Source organism: Polypterus senegalus, chromosome 3, assembly GCF_016835505.1.
Source record: "Polypterus senegalus isolate Bchr_013 chromosome 3, ASM1683550v1, whole genome shotgun sequence".
NCBI classification, from domain to species: domain Eukaryota; kingdom Metazoa; phylum Chordata; class Cladistia; order Polypteriformes; family Polypteridae; genus Polypterus; species Polypterus senegalus.
The window spans coordinates 236,191,078-236,209,988 of record NC_053156.1 but is presented as its reverse complement, the minus strand read 5'-3'; the positions used below and the strand labels follow the sequence as shown (position 1 = coordinate 236,209,988).

The following is an 18,911-nucleotide window of genomic DNA, read 5'->3' as shown; positions in this document are numbered from 1 at the left end:
TCTTGCAGGTTAGGTAGAGTGGTAACTGGTACCCAGTCCAGGGATTGTTCCTGGATGGATGCTACAGATGATGATTTATAAAAAAAAAAAAGCTGATCCCCATAGGGTCAATTATCTATCTATCTATCTATCTATCTATCTATCTATCTATCTATCTATCTATCTATCTATCTATCTATCTATCGTGCCAGGCAGAAGTATCTAGCATCCCGGCAGGGATTAGTTTGGGACCCTTACCCAGACAGAAGGACAAGATAAGGGAGCAGTGTGCGGAACCTCCTAATTTTGTATATTTTTAGATGGCAGCATCCTAGGACCACGGTAATCATGTGCAGCCCTGCGGGGCATGATGGGAGTTGTAGAGCCAAGAGTCATTCCTATTGAGCCACATTTGTGCTGCCAAGTAGTGCAGCAGGGATTCACAATTCATGCTTTTTGGGACTCCTGCCTGCCCTAGAAGTACTTCCATTGGCCTATGCCCTGGCACCAGAAGTACTCCTGGGGCTGACATAAAAGGAACCTATCAAAGTTGCAATTTTTCACCCAGCCACACTGGGCCACACGTTTTGGAAGTGCAACAGATTAACATCATTCTCAACAAAAATCTTTGAATGCTTATCAGGCAGCCTTGGTGCCACAGTTATTTAATAACATTTTAGAATAAGCATTTTATATCATGGGAAAAGAATGTTTTTCCTTTTTAAAGATTTGTTCTTATTGTAGGCTCTCCTATCTTTCTCTCGGGTAGGGGACTGAATTCTGTTTTGTCAAATTCAAATTTATTGTGTGTAATCTTCTTCATTGTATAAGGTTGATTTTGCAACCTCTCTTATCGTGCTATGTATCATAGTTCGCTTGCAGTACTGATTTATTTGCGCAAATCCAAGAGGGATGCAACAGGTCGAGGGGGGCGGGGCCCTCCTCACTCACACGGCAGCATTGAAGCTTATCTTACATCTGCTTAGCTAGTGAACGATAGAACTATTTAGCGGATTTAGATCTGGCTTTTTTCTAGAATTTGCTTGAATGTTCTGGTAGATTTTGCGACTTCACTCATTTCGCTAAGAATCATAGTTTGCTTGAGGGAGCAATATATTCGCGCTAATCCGAGACAGAGGCTGTGGGCTGAGGAGAGGGGGAAGCGTGACAGGAGTAGGGAGCAAGGCAGGGCCCTCCTCGCTGTCTTGTTTCACTATTACACGGGCAGAGCCATGGTAGGCAGCTAGTTGGAAATAAATGACAAAGTCTCTTTAATTAATTAGGGAAAAAATAATGTTTTACATTAATATGCATGATTAGTTGTTTAATGTAAATATTTGTTTAAATAAACTAACCTCATTTCTGTAAAAATAAAATATATCCTTCAATGTAGCCAGAAATCTGTATACAGCACACATTATGCTGGCCTTTGAGTTAATTTCACAATTGAGGAACTTTCATTCCAATTAAACATCAAAAATGGGAAATATTTCTCTTTTGTATGAAATAATTACATTAAACACTAGAAAGTTTTCAGGATTTAGGCATGATTTGTGGTTTATGGAGTAAAAGCAGACATTTAGAATTCCCATGAGGCTCTATTAGTAAAAATAAAAATGCATTCTTTTATCCCTATCTTTTTGGAAATAAGAAAGAAACCTTACAACAAGGAGCACAAATTCATTTTTTCTTCAGGGCATATATGTTGCTTGATGTTCTATTAAAAAGAATATAAACATCTTTTCTTTGAATTGACTATATTCTCAAAATCCCCAAACTCTGAACACTGTCATGTTTACTATGGAAGGAGTAAATGAGCCAAGCAGACATTTGAAAGCTTTTTCTTAAGCTGCACCTTACAAAATGTCACTCTATGACAAGGAGCAAAAAATGAATAAATCAATGGAAAGAATTTCATCTGAAATGTATCTACAAGAAAGCTATTGACCTTAAAATCGAATTCATTTGTGTCTTGAAATCCAGCCGGATATTTAATTCAAAAGACTAGTAAGTATTTTGTTAATGATTCCCATCATTTTCAGTATAACAAAATTTCTGATGTTTTCATTTTAAATAAAGTTTCCCCAGAGAAATACTGGGGTGCATAATTCACATGAAAAACACACTCGACTGATGGATCTTTATGATATTAAAAATTGTACATATAATGTCAATGTCAATTTATTTATATAGCACATTTAAAACAACATAGTAATGCTGCGGCCAAAGTGCTTTACAATAATAGAATAAAAGAAAAAACAAAAACAATAAACAATAAAACATATAGTGCATGTGTTCAGGTGACATAGTCAGGATTTACATAACTAACTATGAGCTGGCATCTTGCTCATTTCCTGGATCCCCTTTTATCAAGTTCATGGGGTGCTAAGTTCTGTTCCAATCTCAATAAAAGACATGAACCAGTTTAGGATGGGATGCCACTACCTCACAGACGCAAAAATAATGAAGATTATTCAGAAAATAAAGATCTCACCTCAAATAAAAATCATTATTTGATTTCCAAGAAACTGACCATAAATCATAATTAATGGTCTTAAGGGACTCAGTGTTAGCCACAGAATGCAAACTATTAATAAATCATTGAGAGCTTATCTGACTTATGTTTTAAATTTGAGATGCACAAAACCCACAATTAATCTTTTTTGTGTGGGGCACGGAATAGGTGAAGGGGGTCTAAGAGTAAAATTATGATTAATATTCTTTATGGTGCTTTAGATTCAGAACACAAATATGTGATCTGTAACCATGACTGTTCAATATGATGATGAGAGGACACAACGTTTAATCTTTAGTTTGTTTTATTAGCATGGATGTAGATGAGTCAGTTTCACTAGCAAGAATCAAAAAAATGATTTTCTCTTGTTTCTGTATTTCATTAAATAATAAGATAGGAAAAAGGGAAGACGTAAATGTTATTATTTACAGCATTGAAAATTTTACTTGTAAGTATTTTTCTCTCAGCTTATGAAGGTGGTTTTGGATGTTTTTGATGATGGAAATTTAAGACTCTTTATTATTTTCCTTCTTGGATGTCTATTGAGCAGTGTTGATTTTTATTTTCATTTCATTAAATGTTTACCATTTTGTTTTATGGTGAGTGCTGCTGTATCGTGGAACTGTTGTCAAGTAACAACAATTGATTGCTGGGGGCGTGGTTTTAGAATTTTCACAATTGCATCACAAACACCACGGTAGAAAAGCAGTCGCTTAAGCATAAGCATCTTCCGAGATTGTGGCTCTTCTTAATGGTATTGTGGTATTGAAAAGTGTCCCCTATAGACTTTGAGTTTGGTTAGCATTAGTTATTTTGACTTCCCGGTTTTGACTCCTTTCTGGCTAGTAAGACCCATAATTCATCTTCTGGAACATTTTAAATTTCAGTTGGCAAAACAATAATTGGAGCAGATCATGATTGCAGACATTCACTTTATTGAGATTTCATCTGCAGACAGACAGTTCTATATCATGCCAGGTCACTGGTTAGCCAATAAAGGCATATGTGGCATTTTGCTACCACAATTTAAAAAATGTTTTTAAAATATCTTTAAAAAAGTTTTAAAATATCAACTAGGCTGTGATTTGTTGTGTAAATACATGCAATAAATTTAAAATTAGTCATTGTTTGAAAATAAATGGACTGATGTCCCTTCCAGGGTCAGTTCCTACCTTGCACCCAATGCTACTTGATAGGCTAAGACCCCGTGCAACCCAGAAGTTAACTAAGCAGGTTTAAGAATTCTATATTATGTTTTTCGGAGATAACATACTGCTCACATGCCTCAGGTAATTATTACACATCACATTTCTGGAGCGCCAACGGGATTTTGGCTAGCTAGGATTTTGCTGAAAAGACAACAAGAAGCTTCACTACATCTAGCTCTTCTTCATAATATAAGTGATGCTAAATATTTTGGTGATATTGCTCCATTATCATTATAAGTTCTTTCTTTCTCCATACCAAAGCGAAGCCCACACTGCAACTAAAATATATATATATATATATATATATATATATATATATATATATATATATATATATATACTGCTCAAAAGAATTAAAGGAACACTTTTTAATCAGAGTATAGCCTAAAGTCAATGAAACTTATGGGATATTAATCTGGTCAGTTAAGTAGCAGAGGGGGTTGTTAATCAGTTTCAGCTGCTTTGGTGTTAATGAAATTAACAACAGATGCACTAGAGGGGCAACAATGAGATGACCCCCAAAACAGGAATGGCTTAACAGGTGGAGGCCACTGACATTTTCCCTCCTCATCTTTTCTGACTGTTTCTTCACTAGTTTTGCATTTGGCTACAGTCAGTGTCACTACTGGTAGCATGAGGCGATACCTGGACCCTACAGAGGTTGCACAGGTAGTCCAACTTCTCCAGGATGGCACATCAATACGTGTCATTGCCAGAAGGTTAGCTGTGTCTCCCTGCACAGTCTCAAGGGCATGGAGGAGATTCTAGGAGACAAGCAGTTACTCTAGGAGAGCTGGAGACGGCCATAGAAGGTCCATAACCCATCAGCAGGACCAGTATCTGCTCCTTTGGGCAAGGAGGAACAGGATGAGCACTGCCAGAGCCCTACAAAATGACCTCCAGCAGGCCACTGGTGTGAATGTCTTTGACCAAACAACCAGAAAGACTTCATGAGGGTGACCCAAGGGCCCCATGTCCTCTAATGGGCCCTGAGCTCACTGCCCAGCAGCATGCAGCTCGATTGGCATTCGCCATAGAATACCAGAATTGGCAGATGCACCACTGGTGCCCTGTGCTTTTTACAGATGAGAGCAGGTTCACCCTGAGCACGTGACAGAAGTGAAAGGGTCTGGAGAAGCCATGGAGAACATTATGCTGCCTGTAACATCATTCAGCATGAGCAGTTTGGTGGTGGGTTAATGATTGTCTGGGGAGGCATATCCATGGAGGGTCACACAGACCGCTACAGGCTTGACAAAGGCACCTTGGCTGCCATTAGGTATCAGGATGAAATCCTTGGACCCATTGTCAGACCCTATGCTGGTACAGTGGCTCCTGGTGCACGACAATTCCTGGCCTCATGTGGTGAGAGTATGCAGGCAGTTCCTGGTGGATGAAGAAATTGATACCATTGACTGGCCACCACACTTTCCTGACCTAAATCCAATAGAACACCTCTGGAACATTATGTTTTGGTCCATCCAATGCCACCAGGTTGCGCCTCAGACCTGATCTGGGAGGAGATCCCCCACAACACCATCTGTCATCTCATTAGAACCATGCACCGATGTTGTCAGGCATGTATACAAGAACACTGTGTATATGTATATGTATACAATGTAACAATGTGTTAATATAACAGGCCATGCTATTAAAGCCAAACTGTGTTTCAGAGTCTTCATTTTGTCTTTGTTAAAAATAATGGAAAAACCTCCTGGAAAAATAAAATAATCTAATTTAGGAGAATTTTAGAATTGGTCCTTAGGCCATCTAGAGATCTCGAAATATGCGTTTTGATGCTCGATTTCCAGTGCTCCCCTAACACTTAAATGCCTGTTAATTTCTTCTTTATTATGTCAAACATTTTACAGAAAGATCTACATAGAGATGACAACTACAAGAAGGTTTACATTCGCGTCTAACACAATTTTGCATTTCCTAATACTCAATCTCACAATCACATTGTATGAGATGGAATCTAAAAAATTCCTGGAACTGTTACAAAGTTATTATAAACCTTACAGCAATTCCCTTTTAGTCATCTTCAAAATATTCCTTGAGACTCCATAAATTTGTCCCAGTGCTTCTCCCATTCCTGAAAACCTTTCCTGTGTTTATCTTTTGTGTCTCTAGTCTGTCTCGTCTTATAATGCTTGCCTAGCAGTTCTATATGGTGAACCCCTGTGCTAAATCTGGCTCTGTGTCAATTGTGCATGTGAGTAAAAAAAACACAGGGGCCATACAAAGTGCTGCGTACAATTTTGAGTTGCTGCAATTAAATTTTGGCAAAATGGACTAGCCTGCCACATAATTTTTTCACTCTGATTTTTGGGGCGTCTTTGAATTCAGGGCTCTGTAGGTTGATCATTTTCATCCTTTCGTTCCTAAAACATTACCCAGTCTATATCAGTATAGATATCCAGGAGGATTTCTTTTTCCCATTGAGATCTGATGTGTTTTCAAAGTGTTCCTTTAATTTTTTTGAGCAGTTTATATATATATATATATATATATATATATATATATATATAGTCATGACTATAATCAAATTTGTAATGTTATAACAGATGTTATTACACAATAAATGTGTAACTGTAAGGTTTGGTGGTAGTACATGAGACTGTTTTCCAACACATTGCATCTTGGAAAATCTTTGCAAATGACAACATCTTAAATTTAGCTCACAGCTATAGTGTCCATTCTCCATTAATTATCCATTTAAACTCCAGAGCTGATGCCTCGTGACATTGCCGAGACTTATTTTAAGCTTCCCAGCAGCTTGAAAACAAGTTCAGGATGTGGATGAATGGACAATATAATTCAGTGCAGAACTGCAGAGAATGGAAGGTTTTTCAAATGTGTATTCCATGTTATTATCCATTTATCTGTCTTCTACTTTAGAAGAATGAAGCCTCTCTAGGCTACAATGAGAACAAGTAAGGAATCAGCTAAGACTTGGGCAACTAGCTTTAAGAGTTTTATCAGTATAAAAATATGTGAACATTTGTGTGTACAAAAATGAATGTTGACTGTACAGTAAGTATATTTTATGTGCACTGTTATAATTTGCATTTTTCATCTATGTAATTTTGAGCTTTCGCTTTATTTTATTGCATTTTCAAACAGTGTATTTGTCACTGGGGAGGGATGATGGCACAGTGATTAGTGCTGTTGCCTCACACACACAGTCTCCTGGGTTGAAAATCTGCACCCAGTCCAGTTTTCATGCTTTCCCCATGTTTGCTTGGGTTTATTTCAAGCGACTCTGGTTTCCTTCCCACATCCCCAATGATATGTATGTTAGGTTAGCTGTTGATTTTAAATTGGCCCACCTCATGTTAGTGGACTTTGTGATGGAGTGGCACCCTCTCCAGGGTTGGTTCCTGCCGTGCACCCAATGTTTCTTGTTTCCAGACCCTGAGAGCATGAATTGTATTAAGCGTCTTTGAGAATGTTAAGCACAGTACACGAACCTTCGAAGTGGATATTCGCTTTATTAAATTAGGTAACCTGATTTGTGTTTCTTTTAAATAAAATGATGTTTGCATTGTAATGCATTCTTGTTTCTCACAGTGCTGTTTACACTGTATGTGTCACACTGCTACCATTACTACTACTATAAGGATCAATTCACTTAACATAGCTGAACATAGCGCTCAGTTTAGCTTTACTGACTGCCACCCCTTGTAAACACAAGAACGCAGTGGGCTCACCAATTGGATGTTTAACTGAGACAGCATGATTATCTTTATACTGTATATAATACTCTACCTTGGCTGTCCCTTTGTCTATCCAGGATTTTAAATCACCTGTGGCTTGCAAACTATTTGACCTATTGAACTGAAATTTGGTACACATATACTAAGTGACGTCTACTATCCGCTTTCGGGGTGATAATTGACCTCCAAGGTTATTCCTCTTTTTATTTTTATTTTATTATCTGCTAGCGGCCAGCAGGGTGGCCGTGTGGCGCATGCATATGGGCGCCGTTCTCATCCCTCCACCTTCCCCATCACTTCCCCTATCTCTTTATCTCTTAAATCATTCTTGGCAGATTGAAGACTTAAGTGCCAGCTTAAGTGAAAACTTAAAGAAAAGTACTAAGTACAGTGGATCCTCGGTTCACGAACGTCTCAGAAAACGTACAAATTGGTTTACGACCAAAAAGTTCGCCTCGGTATACAAACAAGCCAGTTTTCCTTTCGGTTTGTGCGCGCCGATGATTTTCGCACGTGTTCAGTCTCTCACTGTGCATTCCCTGAGCAGCGAGCGAGCGCGACACACACACACACACACGCGTGCAAGAGAGAGACACACACACACAGGCGCACATGAGAGACACACAGGCACGCGTGTGAGAGAGAGAGAGAGACAGACACACATACACACAGGCGCGAGAGAAAGAGCGACAGAGAGCAAGAGAGAGGGTTGGACACATAAGGCAGAGATGGCAGTTAAAGAATGAACTGGGCTTGTTTTTGTTTTCACTTCACTTCGATCATTTCGTAGCATGCATTGTTGCAATGTTACTTTCTTGGTGGTTTATTAAGTTACGGATTTTTCAAATATTCATTTTTTTCCCTGTGCTTAAAACTCATTAAAAAAAGTGTTTTTAGCGAGCGGTTCATAGCGCTATAGCATGAACTTTTGCAGTGTTAGTTTTCTCTGTTGTTTAAGGTTTTCTCAGTGTTATTCAATGTTTTTAAATTTAGTTTACTATTACGCTGTGCATTCTATGGTATTATTAACAATTTTTGTGCTTAAAAACTTAAAGAAAATACATACAGTTCATACGGTCTGGAATGAATTAATTGTATTTACATACAATCCTATTTTGGAAATTACTTCAGTTCACAACCAAATCGGTTTACGACCAGAGTTTTGGAATGAATTATGGTCGTGAACCGAGGTTCCACTGTAATTGCAACAACAAACACTGACTTAATCAGTTTTAAGGTGAAAAGATGCCAACGAAAGAAGATAAGGAGCAGGCCGTTAGGGAGGGAAAAAGAAGAGCTGCTCAGGAAGCAGCAAGCACATCAACGTCTAAGCAAATGAATGATAAACGTACGGAGAAAGAGTATGAAAACTAGGAATGCTCAAGTCAAGTGTATTCACTGCACCTTATTGTGTAGTGTGCCATTACTGGTAGAATATAAAAATGAATGGATGTTTTAAACTTTAAAAAAATAACATTGTCCATCAAATCTTTCTTTATCTGTTAACATTGAATTTGTTTTCTTTTATAATTGATTTAAGAATCACTTTTAAAAATTTCTTGATTTTATCTGTTGTTTATTTGTTGATTGTAAAGAAATGCAGTGTTGGCTGGGATTGGCTCCAGCAGACCCCCGTGACCCTGTAGTTAGGATATAGCGGGTTTGATAATGGATGGATGGATGTAAATAAATGTATTTAGCTTCCATATGTTATATAACTCATTGTGTCTTTTGTGTCACATTTTATATTAACACCAGTGTCATGTCTACTCTTAGCAGCTCTGTGTAGACAAAACATGTGAATACAAAGTGGTAAACTGGAAAAGGATTATAGTTAAGTTTAGAATGTTTGACAAGTATGTGCAGCACACTAATTGCAGAGATTTCACCTGTTCATTTGAATGGTGTGCCCCGTGGTGACAGCCATTTTGTACCTTTAGGCTATTGTTGGATTACTACTGCTTCAAAGGTTATGTGCAGTTCAAGTTTTAGTCATATTCTTAGGCTTTCTCTAAAGATTATGAGATGAATAACTATGGCTTCTCTTTATCTTCTGTATAGACTATATTACACAGGATTCCACCCCCTGAGAGCCATACAACTCATGTTTGTGGGCAAAATTCAGTATCATCAGGAGATGTTTAAAGAGGCTTTTGAAACTTTAAAGGAGGTGAGTAATAATCTGTCCAATTAAATATGGCTTCCAGGTAGATTACATGTTAAATTTTATGCAAATTCCATGACCTACTGTTTATAACTAAACTCCCAAGAAAGCAGCAATGTTAACAATTCTAGAGAGTCTGAATTTTGGCACTGAATCTGTGCATTTCCATGAAATGTGTGAATGTGGGTATGTACTGTATATGGAATAATTAGGATAAAGTGCCACCAAGAGGAGGCTACATTAAGGCAAAAGGCTTGACCCCCCCAGTCTCATATGCTCATTTCAGGGACTCAATGAAAAAATTAAATCATTGAGAAGGTGAGAAAGCCCTGTAGTAAGAATGTGACTAAACAGAGAGCTATTAGTGTGGGCGAATGTGTTACCAACAGTGTGCCCAGGCAGATTTTGATTTGTGCATCTTTATGCATCAGTCTCATGTATTCTGTTCACCACTTCATCCATTTTGGAGTGTGGGAAGCTTGAGCCTATCTAGGCAGCATCAGATAGCAGAAAAAGAGAAGGACTTGTAGTAGGGCCCATTCACACCCCCACCCACACAACACTGACTTATACAGGGCCAACTCTGAGATACCCATAAATCTAACCTGTGAATCTTTGAGGAATGCATGCAGTATTTATTAACCTAAATAGGCACAGAGAGAACATAAAGAATCCACAGCTAGCCAGAATTTGAACCCAGCCTGCTAAAGCTGGAAATGCTTGCCCCATCATCAAGCTCAAATATTTCTCATATCACTGTAGATACTCAGCTGCACGTTTCCTTCCCTCCAGAGGACCCCATGATATCAGCTAGAATCTCTCAATGAAGAAGCCCCATGTCTAGCTAAACCAGACAAAGACACTTTCTTGTTCTTTAATTTTCAGTTATTTATTTGTAGATCAATTTTCAAGCGATATGTATAAAGTGCTTTACAATGACAAAGCAAAAACACATAAAGAATAATAAAAGTAAAATAAAAAAATTACAGCATTTTATATAAAATTGAATCAACAATAAAAGGAATAAAATTAGCAAGCCATCATAGCTAAAAACAAACAGATAAAAAACATGATACAAAGATCTATAAACAACCTAATGAAAGAAATGCCTGGCTACAATAATATGTTTTTATTCGGGTTTCAAATGTAATAACAGAATTAGATGCTCTGATATCAAATGTCCATTCAGCACTCCTTCTCTGATCAGCAAATCTCATTTCACTATCATTAACACCCGCCATGTCAATACACAACCTTGGGGAGGTGATTGATGACCAGCTGTCTTTTACTATTTACTGCCTTTCATTCTTGCATAGTCACTCAGAGTGACATCCACACGATTAGACTATATCTGTCAGAATGTGAAGAACAACTTCTGGTCCAGACTTTGGTCTTGTCAAGTCTAGGCTACTGCAACTCTCTGCTGGCAGGAGTATCAATATGTGTTACTGCACTGCTGTAGAAGATTCAAAATACATCAGCACATCTAACGTTCAACAAGCAGAGGTGGGCACCTGTCACTCCTCTTTTTAGATCACTACATTGCCTCCCTATATCAGCACACATTAACTTCAGATTCTTGATACCATGACGGTGTAGCACCTACGTATATAGAGACACTTGGCAGGTCCTATGCTCCTTTTCACCCATTTACAGTAGGTCTGTTGATGATTGGCATGTGATGACTCTTCATGTGTAACTCCTGGCTGGTAGAATGAGCTGCCAACCTCCATTTAGAATTCCCTTATTTTATGTAAGAAGATGTTTTTGAGGACTCTCTTGTTAAATGAATTTCTGTCTAATTGATAGCAGTTGGGTTTTTGTAACCTAGGAATTGAAGCTAGCTTGTATTTTGTTCTGAACTCTTCACTTATGATGATTAATTTCATAACTTAGTTCTTTAACGCATATTCCAAAACAGTCCCCCAGACTGATGCTGACTTGATTATGTTCATCTCTTTTATAAATTGCTCTGGATAACAGCATCTGCTAAGCAAATAATTGTAATGTAAATGTAAGCAGCGATGCCAACATTACACCACCATGCTTCTCCACCCTCTTTTTATAAACCTGGAAACTGTTCTCAATCTTCATTATATTACAATCTAAAGATGTGTACTGTGCTGCTGTCATTTGTGTATCTGCATTAGGGCATAGATGTATTTACAGAGACATTTCAAAGAATAACAGAAAAATGCTTAATGAACATTGTGTGCAATTAAACTGTGTAAGAAGGACATATGAATTATATTTCAAGAAATGCATTCGTAGATAATTTGTCAATGTCATTTTCTTTACTTTTTATAAGTAGAATGACGGTGACTTGAATATTTGATAGCATTTTAGTGAATTGTTTCCATTTGAAAGTGTGTTGCTGTTTTCTTTTGTATTGTATCCAATTTTCCCAAGGCTTTATACTAATCCGTGTTCAATTGTAGGTTAAATACCTGCCCATCAAAAGTGACATCCACATTGTGTATTTAAACTGACATCCCAAGCACAAACAGAAAACCGCCAACTACCCTGCTAAGCTTCTGCATTGATTCTCTTGTTATCCTGGCTTCTTAAATTCCATTTCAGTATCACTCATGAAAATGTAATATTAAGTAAGATTTTTTTATCTGATGCTTTTAAATCTTTCCTTTGGATACATGCAGATTACTGAATTGAAATTCCCCTTGGGATTAATAAAGTATCTATCTATCTATCAAGAGCATACATAAATAATTAAGGAACATGTGCCTGCTAGCGATCAATTGAACTTCACCACAAGAAGAATGCTAGGGTTAATGTCCCTGGTCCTTCCTGAATTAAGTTTGAATATTCTCCTTGTGCCCATGTTACTTTTCTCTCGGTGTTCCAGTTTCCTTCCACAATTCAAAGTCTTGCAGGTTAGGTAGAGTGGTAACTGGTACCCAGTCCAGGGATTGTTCCTGGATGGATGCTACAGATGATGATTTATAAAAAAAAAAAAGCTGATCCCCATAAGGTCAATAATCTATCTATCTATCTATCTATCTATCTATCTATCTATCTATCTATCTATCTATCTATCTATCTATCTATCAGAAGTATCTATCTATCTATCAGTGTGCAAAAACCTCTATTTTGTATCTTTTTAGATGGCAGCATCCTAGGACCACGTTAATCATGATCCAAGAGTCATCTATCTACATCTATCTATCTATCTTTTGGGATCTGCCTCTATCTATCTATCTATCTATCTATCTATCTATCTATCTATCTAGCTATCTATCTATCTATCTATCTATCTATCTATCTATCTATCTATCTATCTATCTATCTATCTATCTATCTATCTATCTACTGTTTGTTAACCAAAGAAAGTACGGGTATGGCACTCGTTAGCAGTCAGTGTCATTCTGACATAAGAGAAGATGTAGAATAGCCAACCGCCTCTTCAGCCAAAATCCTCTTGTGTGTTCTGACACATCATTCAGCCTCATCAAAGAAGAACTTTCTCCAAGCCAATAAACAGATTTTACTAATCCTACTGCAGAATTATGATTTGAAATTAAAACCAGCCTTTTTACAACAAAAATAAGATTTTCATATACTGTGACAATACAGATGCAGTGATGAGTGACTTTGTCATGAAGGAAAACCATCAAAATGACTTGTTTTTTAGTGATTGTTACCTGAAGAGCTTTCTTCTGCCATATTTCATTCGGTTAGCTACTTTTCATCACCTTTCCGTGTGCAGTAAATTTGTAAAAAGCTCACACTTCATTTATCATATGGAAAATTACATTTCTGATCTTGGACTCTCACAGTCAATGCACAAGTAAAAAGCACAAACCTTTGAGAGCTTACAGTAGATGTTTGGACTTTTGAGAGATTAAAAGTAGATGTTGATTTCAAGAATCAGTATTAATCAAATTGTTGTTTAAAACACTGAGGTAAGTGAATATGGGCACACAAGTTGCAGCCACCCATCACAATCTCAACTGGAGTGTTTGGCATACACTTAGTCGGCACTTCCACTGGTAGATGCTCTTTAGCCACATGCCCTCTTCCTGTTTGACTTGCTTTTGCACATGGAGAAGAAGGCTGCAGATGAGATGAACATTTATGGTGCAAACTTTGCTTGTGGTGAAACACCATTTGTTTCACAAATTTTTTTGGAACTGAAATTCTAAGTTTCGCTGTGAATTCAGTTTCATGTAAATCATTTCACTCTTCAGTATACGTCAGCAACACACTTGCAGTGATGTATACCTGGAATAAGTGTTTAATTGATTGATTATTATCCTTAAAAAATCACAGACTCAGACTGCAAAACTGTGAAAATTCATTGTGAAATTAAAAATTGTATTCAATTATTTTTCTTAGGTACATGAATAAGTTTTTTTTTTTTTTATAATTCAGAGGATGCCTGTACTCTGGAGTCTTTAAGCTTCTTGTTTTCCAAAACCCAAGATAAATTCCATGGATAATAAATCCTCATTCCTCCTGTGTAAACTGACAAGGTGTCTTTGTGGCTTTGTGGGCACCACAGCTGAGTTGAAGTATTAATGTTTAGCACCAGTTGCAAACTTTTCACAAGCTGATCCATCGATTTTCTCCTTTAAATGCAGTGTTTGAACTCTAGTCACCATCCTTATCTTAGCGGAACAAAAGGCTCTGATAGTTACAAGTCCATAACTGAAAACAGTCCTGTGGTTAAGGCGCAAGAAACATGTCAGTGTTTGTTACGCTGCCCTTGTGTTATTTTGCTGTAGTGGTTCTTAACATATACAGCAGGAGAGCTACAGAGGAACATGAAGGTATATTCTGAGTGCGCTTCCGGCCTTGTCTATGAAGACATTAAGAATTCTTCATCCATTTTCATGGACCTATCAGTGACCATCTTAATGACACAGGTAGAACAATTCTGTGGCAAAATTGGTCAAATTGTGTATGCCAAGGATGGGCAATGTTGGTCCTGGAGAGCCGCAGTGGCTACAGGTTTTCATTCCAACCCAATTGCTTAATTAGAAACCAGTCCTTGCCTGTCTTAGACCTTATTTCATTTTATGGCTTGTTAGTCTGTGCAGTATAAGGTTCTTATATCATAGATATTTTTTCCTTTCTAAGGATATCATCCAAATGATTTGAAGCCTAAAACGGATAATTTTCAGTCTGTCACATTTTTCTATGAAGTGTTTTACTAAATCAAACAGTGCGTGATGAACACACACAGATGTAAATGGAAAAAAGCTAGATGGAGAACTGCTGGCTACTTTGTCATTTTACATCTTATTGCTAATAAGAAGCCATCAAAACAGCGAATTGTGCAATTTAAGATTGAAATAAGCAATTAAGGGTGATGGGCCCTAACAAATGAGACCACTAAAATGAAGCATCAAAATATCGCTGAAGCAATAAGTGCTTCATCAGCAATAATCAACTTCTCATTAAGAAACTGGGCTGGAAAAAAAACCTACAGCCACTGCAGCTCTCCAGGACTGACATTGCCCAACCCTGGTCTAGGCTCCCCATCAGACCATTGAATAAAAAGTTAGTGTCTTGAAAGAAGTGCACTATTGTGCAAAATAAAGAGGTAAACACATGGAAATTGTAACCGGAATACATGTACAGAGTCCAGTAGAATTCGTACTTGTATGTTTGACCAACATGCAATATGTCACCACCCCACAGTGTCATGAAAAACAAGAATGCGTTAAAATATACAGAACTTAATTTTAATTAATAGAAGACACACATCAGTTTACCTGGTACTTTGTAAGTGACAGTGAAATATCCATGCTTAGAAGAGGAAGACTCTTTGAAACGAGTCCTTTTTTGTGATTCCTCGTGTCTGCTGAAAGTAGTCAAGGTAGATGTTTCATGCTGTTAAAATTGAACTGGGGAAATGTACTCCAACTCCCTGACCATCTAAAACACTTCAGAGTTTATTGCAACATGAGTGTGTTTCGGTGGTAGGCGAAGCTGACAATGACATGATGTTTTTTTTTTCAAACTCCATAAGGTAATGCAGATGGATGAATCAACCTCTTTGTTGCCTGTTGATGCTGTTTGGTCCGTCGTATTCTGAAGAAAAAGCTAATCCTTGAAAATAGTAGTTAAAAAAGCTTCCACAGGTTCCACAGATTATCAGCCAGCTACTTGACTGAAACGGGAGTTTGTGGTTTTGTATTAATGAAGGTTCTGACACTCTTTCTAAGCAGGAGAAATGTTGATGTAATTACTCCTCACATTAATATAGTGTAACAAAGTCGCTATATTGGCCCCGGCCCAACACAGACTGACACAGAGGCACGTATAAAATAACACAAAACTTTTATTTTTCTGTGGGGCACGTCTTCCCCGTGAACCCCACAGGCAATACACAGTCCCACAAGCACTTAACTCCACACAACACAATCCTTCCTCTGGCACCACCACTTCTCCCAGTCAACCTCTTCCTATTCCTCCCTACTCTGGCCCCTGAGTGGTGGTTGCCAGTCCTTTTTATAGCCTACCCGGAAGTGCCCTAGGATCTTGATCACCTGTTGCTAATTGCACTTCCGGGCGGGGCTGTAGAGGTGTCCAGGTTGGCTCCGGGATCCATGCAGCACCCCCTGGCCGCCACCTCAGATCCCCACAGGGTTATGAAGAACTCCATCTCCCATGGAACCCTGCAGGAAACCGAGGCACCATCATCAGCCATGGAGGCTGCCACCAAGCATCCCGGGGGAGGTACTGAGACGCCCATGGTTGTTCATATGACATTCTTTGTAGCAACTGCATTGTGTGGGTATGTGTATGTGGCCTTCAGCGTGATCAAAGTGGACTCCATGTTGTAGCTTGACATGTACATACTAAAAACATTATCACTTAAAGTTAACCTTAAAGTTAAAGCTGAAGATATGATTAGGATGAGCAGTCACTACAGTGCAAGGAACATGAGATTGCTGTAGGTAGCCTGGGAATGGAGGGAAACTATGCCAGAAGGCCAGGTGAGATCAAGAGTGATGAGTATCTACACCACACAAAATGTTGCCACGCCTCTGTATGGAAAGTGAAGTATGAATGGCTGTACTCCTCCTAACCTTCAATCATCCTTGTTATGTGACTGCAGATTTAATAATATTTAAAGTGATTTTCAGACCAACCAGCTGTGATTAGTTTAATATAAGAGTGTTTACAAAGCAGCACCACATCTGGTGAGATGATCTTTCTGTTACTGTTACAGGCTTTTCAGATCATGAAGGTGACCCATGGACAAGAGCACCACCTAATACGTGACCTTCAGCAGCTAATAGAAGAATGTCAAATTGAAGTCAACAGATCATGAAGATTTCCTTTTAGTGCTCCTTCTGAAAGTAAGCTTTGGTAAAGGATCAGCAGAACACTTCACTGAGCACTGGTGTCCCAAAGAGATTTCGCAGAAAGTATAAGAAATATGGCATATTAAATCCCTTTGAATTAAATAAGGTCTGGTAATTTAGTTAAATATATTTGTGTAAGATGTATTAATACACAGCTCATATATCACCTACTGTGTACATCATAAATTAACACAGAGGTTTTTCTTCGATATTTAGGCTCTCTTTTAATTTGTCCGCCAGTTTTGACTTTGTGTGCAGTCAACCAAGGTGAGTCTGGCACCTCGAATAAGAGCCGGCACAACGGGCAGCAGTTCTGATTACCCGGCTGTAAAGGTTTTTTTTGTATTCTACCCTCTCACAGATGTTGCAGTCACTTTAAGCAAGTCTAATATTATTCACCATTAACTCCTGCTTAAACACAGCCACATCTCAAGTGTATTAGCACGAGTTGCAGATCCATCAGTTTTCTCTTCACTCTTGTGCATCTGTGCATCCCTCAGTTGATGATGCAAAGTCATTTTCAGCATTGCTTATAATTGTTCATTTGTTAATTTCACAATTACTCTTGCAAAAAGGATCATCTTTCAAGAGGTGGCTTCATCACAATCTACCAAACATTCAAAGAAAGAAATGGAATTTTCAAAGAGATCTGTGTTATTATTAAAAAAATCATAATGTTGCCATCACATCTCTTGAAGGGTTTTCGTTGATTCTTTTGTAACAAACGTTTTCAGGTGTTTTTATTTGTTAAATTTGAAAATTAAAGGAAATGCCACTGAAGAAAGGCAGGTTCTACTAACATTACCGGCCTCAAACTCCTTTCTAACTATACAATAACTGTACTGTACAATTATTTTGTGTCATGATTATAAATGAGGCGATAAAAAAAAAGTTCAAGTCTGTTGAAATAACTGCACTGTTACATTAAAAGAAACAAAATAACTTTGACATTATTTTATAGTACTGCTTCTCTTCCTTTTATCTAAACTAGTTTTATCCTTCTTCAGTTTCTTTGCTGTGCACACCACAGCTGAGTTTATTTTCCTTTTTTGTTATTGGCATGGCTTGACCCAGGAGGCCTTGCCTTGGCTTGAACCCTGACTGCACTCTTCCTGTTGGATGAAGAAGGAAGTTCCAATTAACAGAGTTATGTCAAGGCAGGAATGGGATGCATCTAAGAGGAGGCCTGACTGGAGTGTGTGATATTGACTCTAAATGAATGGCCAGTTTTTTAAAATAAATAATCACTGCACTCTGGTTTTAAAGATGGGGCGTGGTAGTGTGGCCGGAGCAATTCCAGGGTGTGATAAGGGTTTGGGGGTTTTCGCACTGAAGTGCACAGGTGCAGGATTGCTCGTGTCCGTAATTGATGCCAGGAGCTGCTAATCGCCACACCTGTGCCACGTCCCCATTTTAAGCAGGAGGAGCGCAAGTGTGTAGGGGGGTAGAAAAAAGAAAAGAGAGAAGGACGGAGGTTAAGGGAGAAGAAGGCTGGAGAAGTGCAGCACCGGTGCGAGCAAGCGAGAGCAGGCTCACTTGAGCAGAGGCAGGCAGCTGGAAGGAGAAGCCTGGAATTAATGTTTGGCCAAGACTCAGGTGGTGGGGTGGCATGCTGAAGGAAGTGGTTGCTCTAGCTGAGCAATCTCAAAGAGCTGGAGTAACCAAGAAGGTGGCCACCTCACCACATAAGGCCAGAAAGGCAGCGGGAGTCAAGGAGGCTTGGGAGAGTTGACAGGGAAATCAAGAAAGAAATGCTTGGGCTTATGCTCTACAGTCGGCCAACTACTAAAGGGTGATTAAGTAGTTATATAATGCACTAAGAATAAATTGCAAACTGTATACCATTTAGATATGTAAACGTACATGATTGTAAATCTGTGTCTTCTTCAACTGGTTACCTTGTATGAACATTAGGATGCCACTACCAACACTTTGAGTAATTTACTAGGCCACTGTCCGATTGTTCCCAGACACACCAAGCTGGAAGTTTCT

At 38.4% G+C, this 18,911-nt stretch overlaps 1 protein-coding gene across 2 annotated transcripts in view; it reads left to right on the top strand.

Moving 5' to 3' along the window:
• Positions 1-17,260, top strand: part of smyd3 (SET and MYND domain containing 3) — a 1,145,948-nt gene extending 1,128,688 nt beyond the window's left edge. For both annotated transcript variants that reach the window (XM_039748800.1, XM_039748801.1), the window contains 2 exons: positions 9,483-9,591; positions 16,784-17,260. In XM_039748800.1, the coding sequence (XP_039604734.1) occupies positions 9,483-9,591; positions 16,784-16,885 (211 nt within the window). In that variant the 3' untranslated portion in view covers positions 16,886-17,260. The remainder of the gene's footprint in view (positions 1-9,482; positions 9,592-16,783) is intronic.
• The last annotated feature ends 1,651 nt before the right edge of the window (positions 17,261-18,911 follow it).